This window comes from Phascolarctos cinereus, unplaced genomic scaffold (assembly GCF_003287225.1).
Source record: "Phascolarctos cinereus isolate Bilbo 61053 unplaced genomic scaffold, phaCin_HiC Scaffold_8;HRSCAF=390, whole genome shotgun sequence".
In the NCBI taxonomy this organism is placed as follows: Eukaryota; Metazoa; Chordata; class Mammalia; order Diprotodontia; family Phascolarctidae; genus Phascolarctos; species Phascolarctos cinereus.
Window position 1 is genome coordinate 66,809,783 of NW_027556291.1, and position 21,391 is coordinate 66,831,173.

Consider the following 21,391-nt stretch of genomic DNA (forward strand, 5'->3'; position numbering starts at 1 on the left):
AAAAAAAAAGTCAGTTCTGACAGTCTCTGTCCTAAGGCCCCTCCCAGCTCTAACAATTTATGTTCTCAGGTTTCTCCCAGCAATGACATTCCCTGTTCTAAGGTCCTTCCCTACTGTGACTTCCAGTGATTCTTTTCCCAAGTCAGTGCTGCCTGTCCCCTTGGGGATCAAAGTTGGATACTGTCCTGACAAAGTCAGAAAGAAAGATGCCCTCCTTCCTGACTTCAAGGCCTCCCAGCCAGGGTTGCTGGGTGGCCCATCCCTGGGCTCTTTGCCCAGCTGGGCAGTTCCCAGTTGGTCTCTAGCCTCCCCTAGAGACAGGCACTGTGCATCTATTCAGCTGCACTACAGCCTCCTCGCCTCCCCACCCAGTTGTCGGGTGGTAGAGCTGGGAGCTGGTGACTTAGTCCCTCTATCCCTTCCTCCCCATGCCTACATGGACAGAGGTTGGGGTGGTGGCAGTGGGGGGAGCCTTTCCCTTTTCTGCACGAGAGAGAAAAGAAAATCCCCATTCCCTTGGACTCCTCACAACCTTTGACATAATTAACTGTGACAAATTGATTTCAAGTGCGGTGGCAGGAAGAGGAACGGGAAGGCCACGCACTATCCTCTGGGAGTTGTAGTCCACGGGTGGATGAGTGGAATGGTTGGCTTCAGGCGAGGGACTACAAGTCCCAGGCGTCCCCGCGGCCGCCACCGCACAGTCTCCAAGCCCCCCGCCCGGTGGAGGGGGCTACATTGTGTCTATTGTAGCTTTTGGCCGCCTCTTTGGGAGACCTTCTCCGGACGGTGAAATCGGGCCTGAAAAGCATGGCTGATGAGCAGGAAATCATGTGCAAGCTGGAGAGCATAAAAGAGATCAGGTGAGCAGTGGGGGCATCGGGGGACCCCCGGCCCAGCACCCCTGGCTGCAACTACCCCCTCCCGCCCCCGTCCCCGCCCCTGCCCCCAAGAGAAAGAAGAAGGTGTGAGCTTGAGGGAGGGGAGGGGAGGATGCCTAGTGATGGCTGGGCTTGCACACATCTGTCCAGCTGTGATCCTTCGGAGCATCTGGCGAAGCAGGGCTGATTTCTTAATGATGCTGTTTTTCCTGGGCCACCTGAATCTCTTCCCGCCCCTCCGGTCCGAGGAGAGGAAACCTACCCCATAGACCCCTTCCTTGATGGCCTTAAGAGAGCATGAAAATCCCGGGAAGGCTAGCGGATTACTCTCATTGACTGGGTGGAGTGGATGGACTCAAGAGACCTGAGTTCAAATCTTGCCTTTGACATTAACACCCCCCCCCACCCAAGTGATCTTGGCCCAGTCTTTTCTCTCTGAATTGCAGTCCCTTCCTCTCTAAGATGCTAGGAGTGCACAAGATGATCCCAAAGGCCCCTTCTACCTTTGAACTCTCCCAAACTGCACTTCTGGAGGAGATAGCATGCTAGTTATTAAAGATTAGTGCTGGTACTTTCCTCCCCTTGATTATCCCCAGTTTATGCCATACATAGTTGTTTGCATGTCATCTCCCCTAGTAGACTGGGAGCTCCTTGAGGGCAGGCGTTGTCTTTTTGGATCTTTCTTTATATTCCAGTGCTTAGCACACTGCCCCCCCTCCACAGAAAGTGCTAAACAAAAGCTTCTTGACTGACCCTCCCCTGAACTTCGTATTCTGAAAGCTTTAATGTAGGAGGGAAGGCTATGGTGAGTAGTGGGAAGGGAGCCCTTAACTTGAAGCCAGACCACCTGGCTTTGAGTCCCTGCTCTGCTAGGTACTGGTGGTCAGTTACCAAGCATTTATTTATTTAGCTTCCACACTGGGCCAGGCCTTGGGGAGAAAACAAAAAAACCCAAACACTTCTTCCTTTCAAAGAGCTTATAGCCTATCTGGGGAAGTCAGAGAGTAAAGTGGAAGAAGCCCAGACTTTGAAATATGAGAACCTAAATTCAAATCCTTTTTCTGTTACTACTTGTATGACTTTGGATGAGTCATTGTTACCACACTGGGCCTCAGTTCCCCATCTGTGAAATAAAGGGTTGGACTAGCTGGCCTCAAGCTAAAGACCTTATCTCTAAAACTATGATCCTATGTGTGTGTATGTACTGTGCGTGTATGTATATGTATATACTAATGGGGGAAGGGTAGAAAGGGAAGCACTAGCACATCGGGGATGATCATGATAAGCCTCATGTAGAAGGTGACTTTTTTTTTTATGCTTTTTGGTGAGGCAGTCGGGATTAAGTGACTTGCCCAGGGTCACACAGCTAGTAAGTGTCAAGTGTCTGAGGCTGGATTTGAACTCAGTTCCTCTTGACTCCAGGGCCAGAGCTCCATCCACTGCACCACCTAGCTGTGCCTTAGAAGGTAACTCTTGAGTTGAGCTTTGAAGGAAACCAGAGATCCTAAGAGGCTGGGGTGATGGAAGGCAAAGACACAGAGATGAGAGATGGAGTGTTTTGCATGAGGAACAGCAAGAAGTCCAGTGTGGATGGAGTAGAAAGTACATAAAAGGGAATCAAGGATGATAAGGCCAGATAAGAAGCTCTGCCTCTCTCAGCCTCATTTTCATGAGGGATCTCTTCTGGGCATTCAGTGTATTCAACAAACATTTCTTAAGCACCTCCTATGTGCAAAGTCTTGTGCTCAGTGCTGGGGATACTATTAAAAATGACATAATCTCCACCTTGGAGAATGTAAGCTTCTTGAGGGCAGGAACTGTTTTCACTTTTGTCTTTCTATCCCCAGAATCCAGCCAAATGACTAGCACACAGTAGGTGCTTCATTAATGCTTGCTGATTTATTGAAGGAACTGACATCTGACTGAACTCTTTCTGTGTTAGTCAGCCACAAAGGCAATTATTCTAACCAACCTGGTTAATTACTTTGCTTGAGAAATTTAAACAAAGCCCAGAAACGTGAAACACATCTTTGTGATAGTTGGTCCAGTAGCTAATGTATCCCACCTGTAATCAGCTTCTCCTAAAATAACCTCTCTCAGCCTTAATTTCATCATCTATAAACATGTAGCTGTAACTTCCTCAGTGGGGGGTATTCTCTCTACCACTGGAGAGAAAATCCTGGCCAAGACTTTGTGGGGAATTCCTTGGGAATTTCCTGAGGTCTTTAGAGGCCAAGTGATTTGCCCAGGGTCACTTAGCTAGTGATGATGATGATGATGATGATGATGACGATGATGACATAAAAATAAGAAGAACTAGAGATTGTATAGCACTTTACAGTTTTCAAAAACAATTATCCCTTCCACATGGCGACTTTCCCCATTGTGGTTTTGATACATTGCAGGTCAACGTATGAAATTAAATGGGAATTTGGGGGGAGTTTTGCAGAAGCCACAGATGATCCACAAAGGCCCTTTTGTCAGACACATTCCAGATGGGATTCCTTCACATATAGGGTACACTAGATGGCCACTGAAGTCCTTTCCCTGTGACTGTGACCATGAGGTTCACTCTCCCAAGGCCTGCCTGGGTTTTGTACTCACATCTCCGAGAAGTTCTTAATACCGTGTGAAAAACAGGATAGCAAGTGGGGAGATGCCAAACACATTGCCTACAACATTTCTGAGTGCAGCCCAACCCAGATTCAAATATCATTGGGAAATATTTAACAAAATAAATAAAAATACAACACAGCATAGATAATATTGCTATGTGGTATTCTAAGTCAATATACTGCCCTCAGGGATCCTTATGTACAGTTTAAGAGCCTTCCTTTCCATATGAGTTTGATACCACTGATAGTGGATAGGGCCTGAGGCTTGGGGGGAGAGTCATGAAGTGCTGGGTTCAAATCTTCCTCCAGACCTTAAGAGCTGTGTGACCCTAGCCAAGTCACTTCCCCTTATATCTGTAAGATAAGGAGGTTGGACCAAATGACCTCCAAGGTCCTTTCCAGCTCTTGATAGAGGATTCTCTGAGCATTTAGTGTTTCTATAGTGTTTTCCGGTCAAGAAGTTTCAGCTCTGCAGTCAGATGGGATAAACCAGCTCCATGGAGCTGTAAGAGGAGGGCTGCAACCATGTTCCCCTGTCCTCTCCTCCCAGGACATCACAGGGCGGGGGGGGGAGTATACTTCCTGCAGGGCGTCCATTGTGGAAAGGAAGCCTGCCCCTGACTGTCTCTGGCTGCCCCATGGCCTCTATCTCTCCCCACTTTGAACTTGGCCCCAGATGCTGGAATCACTAGTTGTGACTGTGATATATAGAAAGTTTGAGAGACATAATTTCTGGGTAATTAATCATTTTACTAAGAATGCTAGCATATCATTAATAAGATGGATCAGTGACACTCTCAAATGGAGCCTACTCAATGCTAATGTGCCCTTGGAAGAGCCGGTGGTCCTAAGGGTGGCAATCAGCTCGGATTGGGTAATAAGTAATGAGAGAAAATGAATATTATAAGAGGTGGACCTATTTGAATGAGGGGCTGAGGACAGGTCATATACTTCCAAACCACCCCCAGCCTTGAGCAATCTGATCAAAGAATTTATCCCCATCCAAACCTGAGTAAAATGCAATGGGCCTCCCCACCTGGGTGGGGTTGGAACAAGATTGAGGAGTAATGTCCTTCAGATGCTGGCTTGGCCTACTAAGGTTTCAGAAGGATAAATCCTGTGTCTCCTGCATATTAACAATTAGTTATTTAATAATCATTTGTCTCATGGCTCTTGGGTAGGGGAAAGTCTAAGACTCAGTAGGGAGATCTAGGATTGAATCCCTCCTCTCTTGGCCTCTGTAAAATTGTAGCTGCTTAATAAATGATGGTTGATTGGTTTTGGTCCAATCCCCTCATTTTACAGAGGTAGAAAGTAAGGCTAACAGAGGAGATTATAGAATGTCAGAGCTAGATAGGACCTTACAGACCATCTAATCCAACCCCCTTATTCTACAGAGAAGAAAACTGAGGCCCAAAGAGGGAAATTAAGTTATGCCCCCCCAACTAAAATGTAAAACCCCTAAGGATGGAGACTGGCCTATTTATGTGGTTCCCACAAAGTACCCCCCTAACCCAGGGGTGGGGAACCTGTGGCCTTGAGCCTACTTGTAGCCCTCCAAGTCCTCAAGTGCATCCCTTTGACTGGATCCAAACTTCACAGAACAAATCCCCTTAATAAGAGGATTTGTTCTGTAAAACTTGGACTCAGTCGGAATGCCGCACCCAAAGATCTAGAAGGCCATACGTGGCCTCTAGGCTGCAGGTTCCCCATTCCTGTGCCTAAACCCAGTGGAAGGAAAAACTTCCACTTAGTCCAAAAGCAGAAAAGGAAAGCAGTGAGTTCCCTATCACCAGAGGTCTTTGAAGACTGTAAAGCCAAGTAGTGAGTTCCCCATCACCAGAGGTCTTTGGAGACTGTAAAGCCAAGTAGTGAGTTCCCCATCACCAGAGGTCTTTGGAGACTGTAAAGCCAAGTACTGAGTTCCCCATCACTAGAGGTCTTTGGACCTTTGGATTTCTGCTGAGGCCCAGGTTTGATGGGCAGCCAGCCCTCTGAGGATCCTTCCAGCTCTGAGATTCTGTGGTTCTATTCCCTGAATTTTAGAAGCATCCCCTGCAATCTACCTTTACCTCTCAGGATTGTGGGATAGTAGATTCAGAGCTACAAAGGACCTTAGAATTCCAAACACCTTATTTTACAGAGGGGGAAACAGGTCCATGGAAGTAAAGTTACCTGTCCAAGGTCACACAACTTGTAAGTATCCGAGGGGAGCTTTCAATCCAAGTCTTCCTGACTTCAACACCTGTGCCTTATGGGCTCTTCCATGGTTCAGTCTTCATTTTTTTTTTTCTTTTTATAGTCAATTATAGGTGAGACACCTCCTTTCACGTGTCACCTTCGACTGCTTCCTCTCCCTGCAGAACTCCTTTGAGTTCCATAGGCAGGAGCAGGGCAGAGGGTGGTTCATCCCAGGATGCACTGGGGTATTCAAGGAAGTACCACTGGGAGAGAGCCATCCATCCTGATTTCAATTGTTTGTGACTTCTGCCACCTTAATTGAATTGCTGGCATTTTGGGCAAATTGGACCCAGCCCCAGGAAAGGCTATGATTTATCTTGCTTTGATGTGTGCATTGCCTTAGGCTAATCATTATTTTCATTGTCTGTAATCTGAAGCTGGGAATTCAAGTGGCCAACTCAGGTGCCACTGAGCTTCTGTATCCTGGCTGGGGCTGATCTCTTCAAATCTTTAGTCCAGCAAGTGGAGGATAGTGGAAAGAGCTGCAGGTTTGGGCAGGAGGTCCGAGTTTTGAATCCAGCTTTGACGTAGGATCCCACATCTAGAGCTGGAAGGGCCCTCTGGGGTCCTCTAGTCCAACCGCCTCATTTTACAGAAGGGAAAACTGAGGCCCAGGTAAGTGACTTGTCAAAGGTCCCACACCTGGGAAGTGTCTGAGTTGGGAGTTAGACCTATGTCTTCAAAGCTGTCTCCACTACACCACAAGGTGTCCTGGCTGGGAGCACCTGGAACAGTCCCTTCATTTTACAGATGAAGAAACAAAGCAAGAGAAGAGTGATTCACTCAAGGTCACCCAGTGATTTAATGACTGTACTGCTCTCCCTCACCCTCCACTGCCCAAGTAGAATAGAAGCTCCTTGAAGGCTCAGGAACCATTCCTTTTTGGTCTTTGTGTCCCAGGGGTGGGAAATCACCCACCCACACGTGGCCTTCTGGGCCCTTGGATGTGGCCTTGTGACCGAGTCCAAGTTTTATGGAACAAATCCTTTTATTAAGGGGATTTGTTCTGTGAAGTTTGGATTTAGTCATAGGGCTGCACTTGAGGACCTAGAGGGCCACATGTGGCCTCGAGGCTCTAGGTTCTCCACTCCTGTCTGAGTCTAGTCCCTAACTAGTGCCTGGCACATAGCTCAATAAATGCTTGTCGAAGTGGATTGAGCCAGGACTAGAACCCAGATCTCCTAATGCCCAGTCCAGGCCCAGGCCCTAGTTCTACGATGTCATCTTGCCTCTTCTATTTTCTGATTCTTGGGCAATCTGTACCTTCATCAATCTGTACCTCAGTTTCATCTGTGAAATGAAGGGAGTTGGACTCGATCTCTAGAGCCTCTTCAAGCTCTAAATTTGTGATCTTAATTAAGTCTGTGAAGGGTGGTCAGCTGTTCTCAACTGAGAATGGAAAAGGGAAATACACACACACACACACACACACACACACACACTCATATATTTATATATATGCATATGTCCATTCGTTCACACTGATGGAAGGGCTGGCATAGGGTGGAGGGATTAGCTTCCTTCTGCTTGGCCTCAGAGGCCAGAACCTGAGACTGGAACTGGAAGCCAGTTTAGATCTGACATCAGGAAAAAACCTCTTAGCAACTAGAGCTGTTTCAAAGAGCAGTGGGAGGCAATGGGAATGGATTGGAAAGACTGGATAGCCACTTTGGGGGGATGTTTTGGGGGTATTCTTGTTCAGATAGGAGTTGGACCAGGTGGCCTCTGGGGGCTCTTCTAACTCTGAGGATCTGGATCTAGATCTAGATCTGGGGAATCTAGAACCAAGGGACATGGGTTTGAGCTGCAGCCTATGAGGGATTCAGTGAAAACCTAAAGAAGAAAAATAAAATAAGGAGGGCTCTGAAATACTGGGATCAGAGAAGCAGAGGCCTTAGTCAGGAAGACCTGGGTTCCAAGGCCGCCTCTGATATGTATTGTCTGTGTGACCCTGGGGAACTCACCTGGCCTTTCTGTGCCCCAAGTTGCTAAGCGGTTCCCTATCTGTATTGGGGCGTTTCTTCCCAAGGCATTCCCTCCAGGGGTGGGGAACCTGTGGCCTCGAGGCCACCTGTGGCCCTCTAGGTCCTCAAGTGTGGCCCTTTGACTGAGTCCAAATTTCACAGAACAAACCCCCTTAATAAAAGGATTTGTAAAACTTGGACTCAGTCAAAAGGCTGCACCTGAGGACCCAGAGGGCCACATGTGGTCTTTTTTTTTTTTAATGAGACAAATTAATTTATTTCAGTAAAATATCCAGGTACTACATTAGGAATGACAAAAATACATATAATTTACATATAATTCCTTTTCTTTTTCCACATGTGGTCTTGAGACCACAGGTTCCCCACCACTGTGGCCTATACCAATAAAATCATAGATTTGAAACATTTTTTAATGGGCTGAGGATAAAGGTTAAAAAAACCAACCCAACAACATACACACATAGAATTTAAATATTCATATACATATATGTATATACTAAAGGAAAACCCTAGGCCCAAAAAGAAGGCACTCTAAGTGAAATAGAGTCTGATCACAGATTACAAAAGCATTTATTGTCTGAGAAGAGCTTGCAAGGGAGCAGAGAGGAAGAGAGTTCTCAGCTGCTCAAAAGGGCAGTGGAGGGGCAGCTAGGTAGCACAGTGGGTAGAGCACTGGCCCTGGATTCAGGAGGACCTGAGTTCAAATCCAGCCTCAGACATATAACACTTACTAGCTGTGTGACCCTGGCCAAGTCACTTAACCCCATTGCCTAGCCCCCCCCCCCAAAAAAAAAGGAGTGGAAAAGGGTGAAATATCTATGGTTTCTAGAAGCTTTCGAGTAGGGTGCAGGGTTTAAGGGGGAGACATCTGTAGACACAACAAGCCAGGGAGCAGGATGTTTACAAAGTCCCAAATCTGCAACTGCTGCCCAAGTTTGTTTTTGAGCTGGTCAAGGCTGGCTCTGTGGCATCTGCAAATTGGACTCCAGTTCACTCACAAAGGATCAAGCAGCAATGAGCCTCAGAAGTCCTTCTGATTAAGCTGATCATCCTGTTCCCCTGTGAAGAAGGGAAATTCTAACATATAATATAGGCATTACAAAACCCATGTTCGCAGTATGTATATGTCTGTAAATGAAGTGATAGGGGAAGGAGCATTAACAACTAGGGGAAATGAGGGGATCAGTAACAAGCAGGTATTAAGGTCCTACTGTGTGCCAGGCACTGGGCTTGGTGCTGGGGATGCAAAGACAAAAATGACACCCCCTGCAGACAGATACTTCTTTCCTCTAATTCCTTTTTTTTTTTTCTTCTTGTCAGGCAGTCAGGGTTAAGTGACTTGCCCAGGGTCACACAGCTAGTGTCAAGTGCCTGAGGCTGGATTTGAACTCAGGTCCTCCTGCCTCGAAGGCTGGAGCTCTATCCACTGCGCCACCTAGCTGCCTCTTCTTTTATCTAGTTCTGCCCACAGGAGTAAGGGAGAGATGAGATGATAGAATCAGAGAAAGGCTGGAGATTCAGAGCTAGGAGCAATAGGGAGAAGTCACAGAGGTGCATATTTTAGCGTCCTGTAAGGAAAAACTTTCTAGAAGTGGAATGGGCTGCCTTAGGGAAGGACCTCCCTGTCACTGGAGCTGGTCAGATGGAGGATGGATGACAACTTATTACGGGGATATTGGACAGGGCCTTCTGGCTTAGGTTCTGGTTCGACTAGATATTCCAATTCTGAGTTCCTGTGGTCATGTCATCCTACCCTGTCACTGTACAGAGGAGGGAGCTAAGATTTTGTGCCTCAGTTTCCTTATCTGCAAAATAATACTTCCTAGGGGGCTATAAAACAAATGCTTTATAATCTTCAAGTACTATAGAAATATGAGTTATTATTTATGCACAGGGAAGTGACTTGCACAAAGTCATGCAACTAGTAAAGTTACAGAAACATGGGGGGAGAAGAAGAGAATGAGCATTCATTAAGCACCTACAATGTGCCAACTATGGGCAGCTAAGTGGCTTAGTGCATAGAGCACTGGGCCTGGAGTCAGGAAGACTCATCTTCATGAGTTCAAATCTGTCCTTAGACACTTACTAGCTATGTGACCCTGGGCAAGTCACTCTACCCTGTTTGCCTCAGTTTCCTCATCTATAAAATTAACTGGAGAAGGAAATGGCAAACTACTCCAGTATCTTTGCCAAGAAAACTCCAAAATAAGGTTGTGGAGAGTCGGACACAACTAAACAACAAAACGTACCGGAATTATGCTGAGCAGCCAGGTACTTTGACTCCAGATCTAGCTCCCTTTATCTCCACTATACTTCCTGCCTGTGCTTACCTCTGGAGGGTCCTTCTAAGTCTGTGATTCTTAGTCCAGGATTGTGATTTTAGCCTGTTGCCATGTTCTGATACTGCAGGAACAAGACCATGCAGATGGAGAAGATCAAGGCACGGCTGAAGGCAGAGTTTGAAGCCTTAGAGTCGGAGGAACGGCATCTAAAGGAGTATAAGCAAGAGATGGATCTCTTGCTACAGGAAAAGATGGCCCATGTGGAGGAACTGCGTCTGATCCATGCGGACATCAACGTGGTGTGTGGTGGGCAGGTAGCACAGACTAGCAGTGGGTTCTAGCATCAACCTGGGCTCTTCTTGGGATTACTGGGCCTCAGCATTTGGTTCCCTTGCTCCCTGGGCCCAGGGGCTTTGCTTGGTTGGGGTGACTTGACTAGAAAGTCCTTCAGGGATTTTAAGAATGGTAATGATTGTAGCCAGAGAGTAGTTCATGTGAGCTACTGGGCATCTTTGAAAACACTTTTATTGATACCCTTTATGTTTACATCACCCTCACTTCCAAATATATCTTTCTGCTAGCTAGAGATCCATCCCTTGTTACAAAGAATAAAAAAAGAAGGGGGAAAAAGTAGTTTAGCCAAACCAACCAGCACATCAGTTGTGCCTGGTGTTCTATGCAGTATTCACTACCCATAACCCCTCACCTCTGCAAAGAAGGGAGGGAAGTGTTTTTTTTCAACTCTTCTCCAGGGCCAAGCTTCTTGGCTATTAGAACTCCATTCAATTTGTTCTTTCATTACGTTGTTCTGGTCCTATATATTGTTTTTATGGTTTGCTGACTTCTCTGTGCATCGGTTCACGTAAATCTTCTTATGCTTCTCTGCATTCTTCATAGCCATCATTTCTTATAGTACAGTTGTATTCCATACACTCATTTGCCAAGATTTGTTTAGCCATTCTCCAGTTGAGGGACATCTATTTATCCCCAGCCCTTTGCTACTACAAAGAGTGCTGCTATAACTATTTTGGTGTATATGGGACCTTTCATTTTTCCATTGGTCTCCTTGAGGTGCATGTCTAGCAATAGACTCTCTGGGTCAAAGGGTACAGATGTTGAAACCACTTTATTTGCATAATTTCCAAATTCCTTTCCAGAATATTTGGATTAACTAATAGCATCACCAACAGTGCATTGGTGTGCCCATCTTTCCATGACCTCTCTGATATCGACTTTTACTAGGTGTGGGGTAGAACCTCACAGTTCTTTTAATTTCCGTTTCTCTTATTATGAGGGGATTTCTGAGGGTCTTTATCCCACAAGCTCAATCTGAGTCCCTAGCTAACTCAATCTTAGGATGGAATTGGATTCAGAGAACTTGGGTTCAAATTTTGGCTTCGATACTTATTATCTAGATGACCTTGAACACATCACTTTCTGCTCTGGGACTTGGTTTCCTTATTGAAAAATGAGGAGAATTGGTCTAGAAAACCTCAAAGGTCCCTTCCAGCTCCAAAAGCATACAGCCCTATGAAATTAAGAAATTGCTGTTAGTTCAGAATTGACCATATTCATATTCTCCCTGTTGTGTCTTCATGTTGTTCATGTACCCCCATATCACTGTCACAGATTCTGCCTTTCCTCCCCTCTGCCCATCTCACCCCTTTTTAAAAAAAATATTTATTTTTAGTTTTCATCATTCACTTCCATAAGATTTTGAGTTCTAAATTTTCTCCCCATCTCTCCCCTCCCCCCACCCCAAGATGGCATGTAAATTCATATAGGCTCAACATATACATTCATATTAAACCTATTTTCACATTAGTCATGTTGTAAAGAAGAATAGAACCAATGGGAGGAACCACGAGAAAGAAGAAACAAAAAGAGAGAGAGAGAGAGAGAGCAAATAATATGCTTTGATCTGCATTCAGACTCCATAGTTCTTTTTCTGGATGTGGATAGCATTTTCCATCATGAGTCTTTTGGAGTTGTTCTTAGATCCTTGCACTGCTGAAAAGAGCTAATTCTGTCAAAGTTAACCATCACACAGAGTGGCTGTTACTGTGTACAATGTTCTGGTTCTGCTCACTTCACTCAGCATCAGTCCATACAAATCTTTCCAGGTTTTTTCTGAAATCAGCCTGTTCATCATTTCTTATATTACAGTAGTATTCCATTACATTCATATACCACAACTTGTTCAGCCATTCCCCATTTGATAGGCATCCCCTCAATTTCCAATTCTTTGCCACCACAAAAACATCTCCCCCTTTGGAAACCCATCCTTTCTTCATGACCTAGCTTGGGTTTGCCAAGTAACCTTCTCTGTTTCTTTTTGGGCTGTGGGCCTGGGTATTGTCTCCGCGTTTAGTTTGACAGGTGGGAAACAACCTTGGGGGAGGACTGGCAGCAGTTAGCTGGGAGTGGAAGCCCAGGGTCTTGCTGGTCAGCTGCTCTCCTTTCCCCTGTCCTTATCCTCCTGGGCCAGATGGAGAACACCATCAAACAGTCAGAGAATGACCTCAACAAGTTGTTGGAGTCCACACGGCGCCTGCATGATGAATATAAGCCCCTAAAGGAGCACGTGGATGCTCTCCGCATGACCCTGGGCCTACAGAGGCTTCCGGACCTGTGTGAAGAGGAGGAGAAGCTGTCCCTGGAGTAAGTTCCCCTAGCTTAGGTTCCCATAGCCTAGCCCCCTGACACAGAGCTTGGGAGGTGGGATGCAGAAATCTGAGCTTCCTGCAGGACTAGGGCCTCATCTTTCTGAGGTCTCGGTTATGGCCCCATCAGGAAGGCCAGTCATACCCGGAACCCTTCCACAGGATATGTTCCTTGGGCACTGATGGGTGGGGGGCCCCACCACCATGCTGACTCTTTCCTGGGGTCAGGATGGGGGGAGTAGCAATGCCTAAGCCCTGGTTGCTGCCGTTAGGTTAAAGATTAAAGTGGTTCCTCTTGACCCTGGAAAATGGTTAGAGTTAGGGGTCCTAGCTTCTGAGTTTCAAGAAAGTTTGGGCAGAAAGTAAAATTCAAGATGGTTCTTCATGACCATGGAACAGCCCAGCCAACTTCTCCCCTCTCCCCCATCCCACCCCTTCCAAGTTACTTCGAGAAGCAGAAGGCCGAGTGGCAGACAGAGCCTCAGGAGCCGCCCATCCCTGAGTCCCTCGCTGCTGCTGCCGCCGCAGCCCAGCAGCTACAAGTGGCTAGGAAACAAGACACCCGGCAGACGGCCACATTCAGACAACAGCCCCCACCCATGAAGGTGAGATCGGTGGGGAGTGGGCTTGGGAAAGTCCAGATGGCCTCAGGCTATGGATTCAGGTATGGACTTCATAGGATAATAACATGTAGAGGTGGGAGGCCCTATAGAACAGTAAGTGTCAGAACCTAGCAATATCCTAGAACGGAGAATGTCAGGGCTGGGAGGGTCTTTAGAACAGAGAATGTCAGAGCTGGCAGGGGCCTTAGAACAAGGAATGTCAGAGCTGGCAGGGGCCTTAGAACAGGGAATGTCAAGGCTGGGAGAGTCTTTAGAACAGAGAATGTCAGAGATGGCAGGGGCCTTAGAACAGGGAATGTCAGAGCTGGCAGGGGCCTTAGAACAGGGAATGTCAGAGCTGGCAGGGGCCTTAGAACAGGGAATGTCAGAGCTGGCAGGGGCCTTAGAACAGGGAATGTCAGAGCTGGCAGGGGCCTTAGAACAGGAAATGTCAAGGCTGGGAGAGTCTTTAGAACAGAGAATGTCAGAGCTGGCAGGGGCCTTAGAACAGGGAATGTCAGAGCTGGCAGGGGCCTTAGAACAGGGAATGTCAGAGCTGGGAAGGGCCATTAGGATTTAGATGCTCTAAATCTAATCCCCTACTTTATAGATGAGGACACTAAGGCAGGAAACTAGGCTTCTTAGGTTCATAGACACATGGATGGTTAAAGGTGGAAGGGGCCTGTGAAAGCATGGAGGCCCAGCCCCCTCACCTCCACATAATCCTGGGCCTGCAGAGGCCCCTGGGCTGTCCCTTTTATTCTGCCTTCCCAGGGAGTAATCCTGACTGGGGGTTAGATGGAACCTTGGGAAGTTTGAATGGTAGCTTTCCTGGACACTTTGCTGGTTTGCCTAGAGAGATTAAATGACCTGTCCAAGGTCATACAGGAAGTTAATGACAGCCAGCCTGTTAGGGCTCCTTCAGTTCAGTTCAATTTGGCAAACATCTGTTAAGTCCCTACTGTGTGCCAGACACTATACTAGGCATTGGAGCTACAAGGAGAAAAATGCCGCAGTTCCTCCTGGCAAGGACTTTACATGCATTCTGCCCCAGGTTGGGGTTGCTCTAGAAATGAGTGTTTATCCTTAGATATGCTGGCCAAGTCTCACCCCACTATTGATTTGTCCCCCAGGACACCCAGGCAGTGTCCTGGCCTGGATTACAAGCAAAGTCAGTTGATTACAGTCTACTCCAAATAGCCCTGTCCCCCCTCCCCACCCCCATATGCCCCTCACACACACACACACACACACACATATACCCTCCCCCTCCCCCCACCACCATAGCCTACCACCATCTAAGGGAATTCCAAGGCAAAGCAAGGTTACGACGCCATTGTCCATCTCTGGTCCTCCATGGCTTCCTTGTAGAGTACTGCCAATGATTCTAGGCCCCAGCCTTCAGTGGGTTACTGCCTTTGTGTCCAGAGAGCAGCTTAGCCAATCCGTCCACTTTTTTTCCCAAGACCATTGACATCTTCCAGTCCAAACTTTGATCCTGAGGCTGGCCCAGCAGATTAGGGCTGACTCATCCTTTCTCCCTTGGGACTCCCAAGCCCTATGCATTTGCTCAGGCAGAAGGGAAACAGAAGGCTCTGGCTCCCCTGAAAGTGGAACAAGCTTGGTCACTTCCTTTGTTGGGTGTGTTCTCCCAGGCCTGCCTGTCATGTCACCAGCAAATCCACCGGAATGCGCCCATCTGCCCCCTGTGCAAAGCCAAGAGCCGCTCCCGGAACCCCAAGAAACCAAAGAGGAAACAGGATGAATGAAAAGAAGAGTAGCCTCACGGAGCTCCCCTGCTCAGAGAGCCCCTTCCCCTGGGCCAGAGTGATTGAAGTCCAGGCGTGAGCGTTCCTCCCCTTCTCCTCCCATTCTTCCCTCCTTCCTTCTGCCCTCCCTCATCTTGTATTTAGTGGGACGGAAGCACAACTCTTTTCTCATGTTCTTATTCCTTCCAGCTCTTGGGATTTGGGGTTAGGAAGACATAGGTTTCAGGTACTAAGGCCTGTGTGTCTGACAGCTCCTCAACCCCTGATTGCTGCCCCTCCCTTTCCCCCTCCCCACTTCAGGATATCAGGTGGTGGCAGAAGGCGTCCAGGGGCCTGATGGGCTACCATCCCTGCCAATGGTGGATAATGGTGGGGTAAGTTGCTGGTTACTCCTGGGGCCCCATGTCCCAAATGGGGCTGGCACTCAAAGAATTGTGGGATCAAAGAGGCCCACCGTTCCAGATTGAGGTAGGGGAGGGGGGATGCTGATCATCAACAGTGGCTAGCGCAGAGGGACCTCTGAAGGTCATTATTGCTGCTTGTCCCTTTAGAATTTGGAGATCTAACAGTGTATTTTCTCCATCCCTCCCTCTCTCAAAGCCACTGCTTCTCCGGCTTGGTAGGTAGCAGTTGTCTCCAGCAGACAAGTGCCAGGCATGTGCCACCATTTGGCTTCCTAACCATTCAGAACAGCTGCCTTCTTTTCATTCTAACTCTACTCCTGCCCCATGCCTTCCAATCTTGCTTGGGGCCCAGTCTTAAAGGTGCTGCTGTCTTTAAGGCTGTGGAAGCAGCTTGCATAACCCACCTATTTCACTTTCAGAACTAGTCCAGTTGGGTGGTCCTCCCTCTCGTTTCTCTATTTCCCAGGGGCCTAGATGCTGACACAGAAGAATGTGGCTGGCCCATTCTTCCTTTCCCTCTCTTTCCCCCTAATGGGACCATTAAGTCCTATCCATTTACCCAGCCCCCTGAACCCTTGCAATGAAACTAATACAAAAACGTATTTTCCCAAGTACCTCCTTGACCACTGCTTATCCTGGCTGAGTGGCTATTTGCAGTTCTGCACTCCCTGGGAAGGGCCACTAATATTTGTCAGCCTGTTAGCTTTGAAGAACTAATTCCCTTACATTTGATCAATGGTGCTTTTCTGGGAAGGGCATGGTTACTGTTGGGTAGTCCATTCTGGATAAGGCCCTGTTCCATATTTCCATGGTCCCAGCCCTCATCTTCATTTCGGAGCTGTACTGTGGATGTGTTGTTATCGCTGTGAGTCAGTCAACCCTTCTGTTAGGCCTCCAACCCCTCCCCACCCCATATGCTTGGGTTAGTAGGACAGATGGAGGTGGGGGGACCCTCCAGAATGATCCTTTTCCCTCAAGGATACCCCATCCTTTTAGCCACATGGAGCCCCCCTAGCCTCAAGGCCTCCTTCCCTGGAGACCATGGTCACAGCTTCTGAGCACACCTCTCCCCTGACTTACCATTCCCTCCTTTAAGTAGAAGAGAAAGCCTCAGGCTCCTCACTGCCATCCAGGTCATTCTTGTGGAGACCTTTTCTGGTGTTAAGGGGGTAGGCCTTGGCCAACTTTGAAAAAGCTTCAACCCCATGTCCCTGGCAGGGGGCATTTTTTTCCTTCCTTGTTTACCAGTAGTTTTAGTGAGTTGCCCCCAGGGGCTATGTGTTTGTAACCCAAAAGGCTCCTCTGCCTCTTGGACTTACGTGTGTTATACCACTTGTCTATACAAATCCTATTAAATAAACATCATTCCAGGTTCTCATGACCATTCCTTTTCTTTCCCTTCTTCCTACCAGGCTTGCATTTGGAGAAGGCTAGCTGGGATTTGAAGACACTAGGAAGCTGGGAGGGATGGTTAAAACACTGAATAACAGAAGATCCAAAAGGATCTTGAGAGACCCAATTGTATGAGATGGAGTTTAAAAGGGATAAATGTAAAGTCCTAAACCTAGGTTCAAAAAATCAATTGCACAAGTAAAGAATGAGGAGAGGTATTGGCTAGACAAGTTGATAGACTATCTAGGAGGTTAATGGCCCACAAGTTTCCTTCTGAGTCAACACTGGGATGGTCACTAAAAAAGCTGACAAAATCTCAGGTTGTAAATGAAAAGAAGCCTAATATTTAGAATGAGAGAGCTGGTTCTTCCCCAGTACCCTGCCCTGGTCAGACACCCAGCTGGACAACTGTGTTCAGTTCTGGGCACCGTGCTTTCAGGACATTGACAAAATAGAGGGTGTTCAGAGGAGGGCAGCTAGGATGGTGAGAAGACTGGAGACCTTGCCATAGAAGGATAAGTTGAAGGAACTGGGGGTGTTTAATTTGGAGAAGGTAAGACTTTGGGAGGGATATGACAGCTGTCTTCAAGTGTTTGGAGGGCTGTGATGTAGGAGAAGGCCCCAGAGGGCAGAACTAGGAGCAGGAGGTGAATATTGCAGAGAGGCAGATTTCTATTTGATGTAAAGAAACACTTCCTAACATCATTTAGAGCTCCCTGAAGGGGAAATGGGCTACCTCTAGTGATAGTTATCTTCTCGTCATTGGAGGTGTTCAAGCAGATGCCTGCTATTATGGATGTAGGTTCTGTTTTGACCAGAACCTGGTGCTATGGGACCTTCAGCAAGTCAATCTGGCTCTCTGGGCTTTTGATTTTTACTGGCAAATAAGACAATCTCCTTTTCTTTCTACCACTCAGGAACACTGTGATGGTGATTCTTCAATGATACTTGGAAATTCCTCTTAATAATAAGGCAGATGGGAAGCCTAGAAAGTTAACTGAGGGTCAGAGAAGGATGCTACGGGGGTAGAGTTTGCTTGGCATCTCTGAGAGGCCTGGAAAAGGCCTCCCAACAAAGAGAGATAGGGAAGATAGTGGTAGTCTTTGAGTTTGAGAAAGGAAGGAATGTCTTTAGATCTTAGACTCAATGGAGCTGGAAGGGCCTTTATTTCACAGAAGGGGAAACCAAAATGCTGAATCCTAATAAGTTTTGAATCGTCTCTCCAAGGTATCCCCCCCTTTTTTTCCATTGTGGAGCCACCATCTCAGTCTCAGAGATGCCTCTTTCCTCTTGGGTGCTTTGCTTTTGAGGGGGTACACTGCCCCCAGGTAAATGGCAGAGCCTTGGCCTCATGGTCCAAATGGTTAGGCTTCACAGCCATAGGCAAGGTTGGCAGAAAAACAGAAAGAGACTGCAGCACAGATCTTGCTTTCTTCCCAACATTTCATTGGCTTATTGCACAAACAAGCCACATAAAAGAAAGCCACCCCCCACACCTAGGTGGTGCTACAGTGGATAGACTCCAGTGGGTCTGGAGTCAGGAACAACTGAGTTCAAATCTAGCTTTAGACACTTATTAGCTGTGTGACCTTGAGTAAGTCACTTCACCCTGTTTGCCTCGGTTTCCTCATCTGTCAAATGAGCCAGAGAAGGAAAGGCAAACCACTCAGTTATCTTTGCCAAGAAAACCCCAAATGGGGTCATGGAGAATCAGACATGACTGAAAATAACTAAACAACAATTCCCCACAGCAGGTGAATGAGATTCATCTTGTGAGGATGCCTGCACTGTGTGAGTGTGCTTGTGTATGTGACTGTGTCCAACTATTTCTCTGTGTCTTATAAATGTATAGCAGTGTTCATATATGTGGCTATGTGAAACTGTTCGTATAACCATCAACAAGTATTTATTAAGCACTTACCGTGTGCTAAGCACTGTGAAAGTGAGGCTGTTATAATACAAGACATGGTATGAGATAGTAGACTGAGTACTGGATTTGGAGTCAATATACTTGGGTTCTGCTCTGGCTTCTACCACTTCCTAGCTATATGGGTAAATTGCTTTCCCTCTCTATAAAATTCACATATGTCTTCAAGCTTGAAATCTTATTATTCATGCTATGAGCTTTGGTCCCCTCAGAAATGTCATTAGGCTTACCATCTTCTGTCTAAGACTAGACTTGGGCATACCCACCATAGGGGCCCCTCCTTTAGTCCCCTCCCTTTCACCCCCCCCAAGTTACCTGGAAGGGATTCATTTGAAAAGAATAGCTCAGCCAGGTCTGCCCTGCTCCTGTGCCAAGGGGACTGGCCTCCATCAGAATCATGTCCATCTCTCCCTTGCCCAGGGAATCAGAAGTCTCTGGGCATTGCCTTGGGGCCAAGGGGTTGCTTTCAGGCCTGAGATCAGCAGGTCCTTCTTTCCCTGTTTCCTGGCCCAGAATATCCCATCAGACTTGGAGTTCAGCATCTTTCACCTAAGGGGTAATATCAGAAACCCTTAATGAGCAGGAGGAAGGCTTGGCTCCATGGCCCAGTATTCTGAACAAAAACAAAGCTGGTAGATTAAATAGGGGCCCAGGATAGGGTGAAGTGGAGGGAGACGCAGTGGGAGGGGGAGTTCCTTAACTTCCTGGCTAGAAGGTAACCAGTTCAAAGAATGGGCATGGCCACCTCTGGCACCTGCTCTTTAGCTTGACCAGCATTGGCTTCATTCACCTAGTTCGGAGTTAAGAGGGAAGGAGCTCCACTGATTCTGCCTCCCTCCATCTGCCATCCAGAGCTTTCCTTACAGCCACCCCCAGGAGGTGGAGAGCATTCTCATCCTTATGGAAACTGAGGAAACAGACTCAGAGCTAAGTTCCTTTTCTTTTTTTTTTAATTTAAATTATTTTAGTATTTTATTTTCCCCCAATTACATGTAAAAACAATTTTTAACATTTGTTTTTAAAATTTTGAGTTCCACCTCATGGAAAATGCTGTCCACATCCAGAAAAAAAAAAACTATGGAGTCTGAATGCAGATTGAAGCATATTATTTACTCTCTCTCTCTTTTTTTTTTCTTCTTTCTCGTGGTTTCTCCCATTGGTTCTAATTCTTCTTTACAACATGACTAATGTGAAAATTGGTTTAATATGAATGTATATGTTGAGCCTACATCAATTTACATGCCCATCTTGGAGTGGAGGGGATGGGAGAGATGGGGAAAAAATTTGGAATTCAAAATCTTATGGAAGTGAATGTTGAAAACTAAAAATAAATAAATAATTTTTAAAAATTTTGAGTTCCAAATTCTTTCCCTTCCTCCTCACCCCCCCCAATTGAGAAGGCAAGCAATTTTTTTTTAGTGAGGTAATCGAGGTTAAGTGACTTGCCCAAGGTCACACAGCTAATAAGTGTTGTGTCTGAGACTGGATTTGAACTCACATCCTCCTGACTCCAAGGCCAGAGCTCTATCCAGCTGCACCACCTAGCTGCCCCAGAAGGCAATCAATTTAATATAGGTTATATATGTGTAGTCATGTAAAACATATTTCCACATTGTAAAAAGACAAAAACAAACCAAGAAAAAGAAAGGAAGCAAAAAGAAAAAAGTATGCTTACATCTCTATTCAGACTCCATCAGTTCTTTCTCTGGGGATGGATAGCATTTTTTTCATCACAAGTCCTTAGGAACTGGCTTAGATCACTGTATTGCTAAGAATAGCTAAGTCCTTCACAGTTGATCATTTTACAACATTGCTGTTACTGTGTACAATGTTCTCCTGGTTCTACTCATTTCACTTTGCAGCTTTTCATGTAGGTTTTTCTGAGAGCATCCTGCTCATCATTTCTTATAGCACAATAGTATTCCATCACAATCATATACCACAACTTGTTCAGCCATTCCCTAATTGATGGGCATCCCCTCAATTTCCAACTCTTTGCCACCAGAAAAGAGCTGCTATACATACTTTTGTACATATAGGTCTTTTTCCTTTTTTTTTTTTTATCCCTTTAGGGATATAGACCTAGTAGTGGTATTACTGGGTCAAAGGAGACGTGTGATTTTATTGGCCTTTGGGCTTAGTGCCAAATTACTCTACCTAATGGTTGAATCCGTTCAGAACTCCACCAACAGTGAATCAGTGTCTCAATTTTCCCACATCCCCTCCAACATTTGTCATTTTCCTTTTCTGTCCTATTAGCCAATCTAAAAGGTGTAAGATTGTACCTCAGAATTGTTTTGATTTACATTTCTCCAATCAATAGTGATTTAGAGCATTTTTTTCATATGACTATAGACAGCCTTGATTACTTCATTTGAAAACTGACTGTTCATAGCTTTTGATCATTTATCAATTGCGGAATGGCTCTTATTTTTATAAATTTGACTCATTTCTCTATATATTTGAGAAATGAGGCCTTTATCAGAGAAACTTCCTTCAAAAATGTTTTTACAATTATGATTGCTAACTGTATTTCCCTCCATCATATTTCCCCCCATCAATATTCTGTTCTTTCTCTCCTTTCACTCTGTCCCTCCTCAAAAAATGTTTTGCTTCTGACTATACCCTCC

General features: G+C 46.2%; 1 protein-coding gene across 3 annotated transcripts; it reads left to right on the forward strand.

Moving 5' to 3' along the window:
* Nucleotides 1-392: 392 nt before the first annotated feature.
* ZC4H2 (zinc finger C4H2-type containing) lies at nucleotides 393-16,824 on the forward strand. Of its 3 annotated transcripts, none has more exons than XM_020980260.2 (5): nucleotides 401-863; nucleotides 10,132-10,318; nucleotides 12,493-12,665; nucleotides 13,110-13,272; nucleotides 14,925-16,824. In XM_020980260.2, exons 1-5 carry the CDS (start codon nucleotides 811-813, stop codon nucleotides 15,036-15,038), a joined length of 690 nt encoding a protein of 229 aa, XP_020835919.1. In that variant the 5' UTR covers nucleotides 401-810; the 3' UTR covers nucleotides 15,039-16,824. The 3 variants fall into 3 exon arrangements, with proteins under 3 accessions (XP_078003844.1, XP_020835919.1, XP_020835920.1); XM_020980261.2 differs by having other exon boundaries at nucleotides 408-863; nucleotides 10,132-10,303; XM_078147718.1 differs by lacking the exon at nucleotides 13,110-13,272 and having other exon boundaries at nucleotides 393-863; nucleotides 10,132-10,303.
* Nucleotides 16,825-21,391: the final 4,567 nt, after the last annotated feature.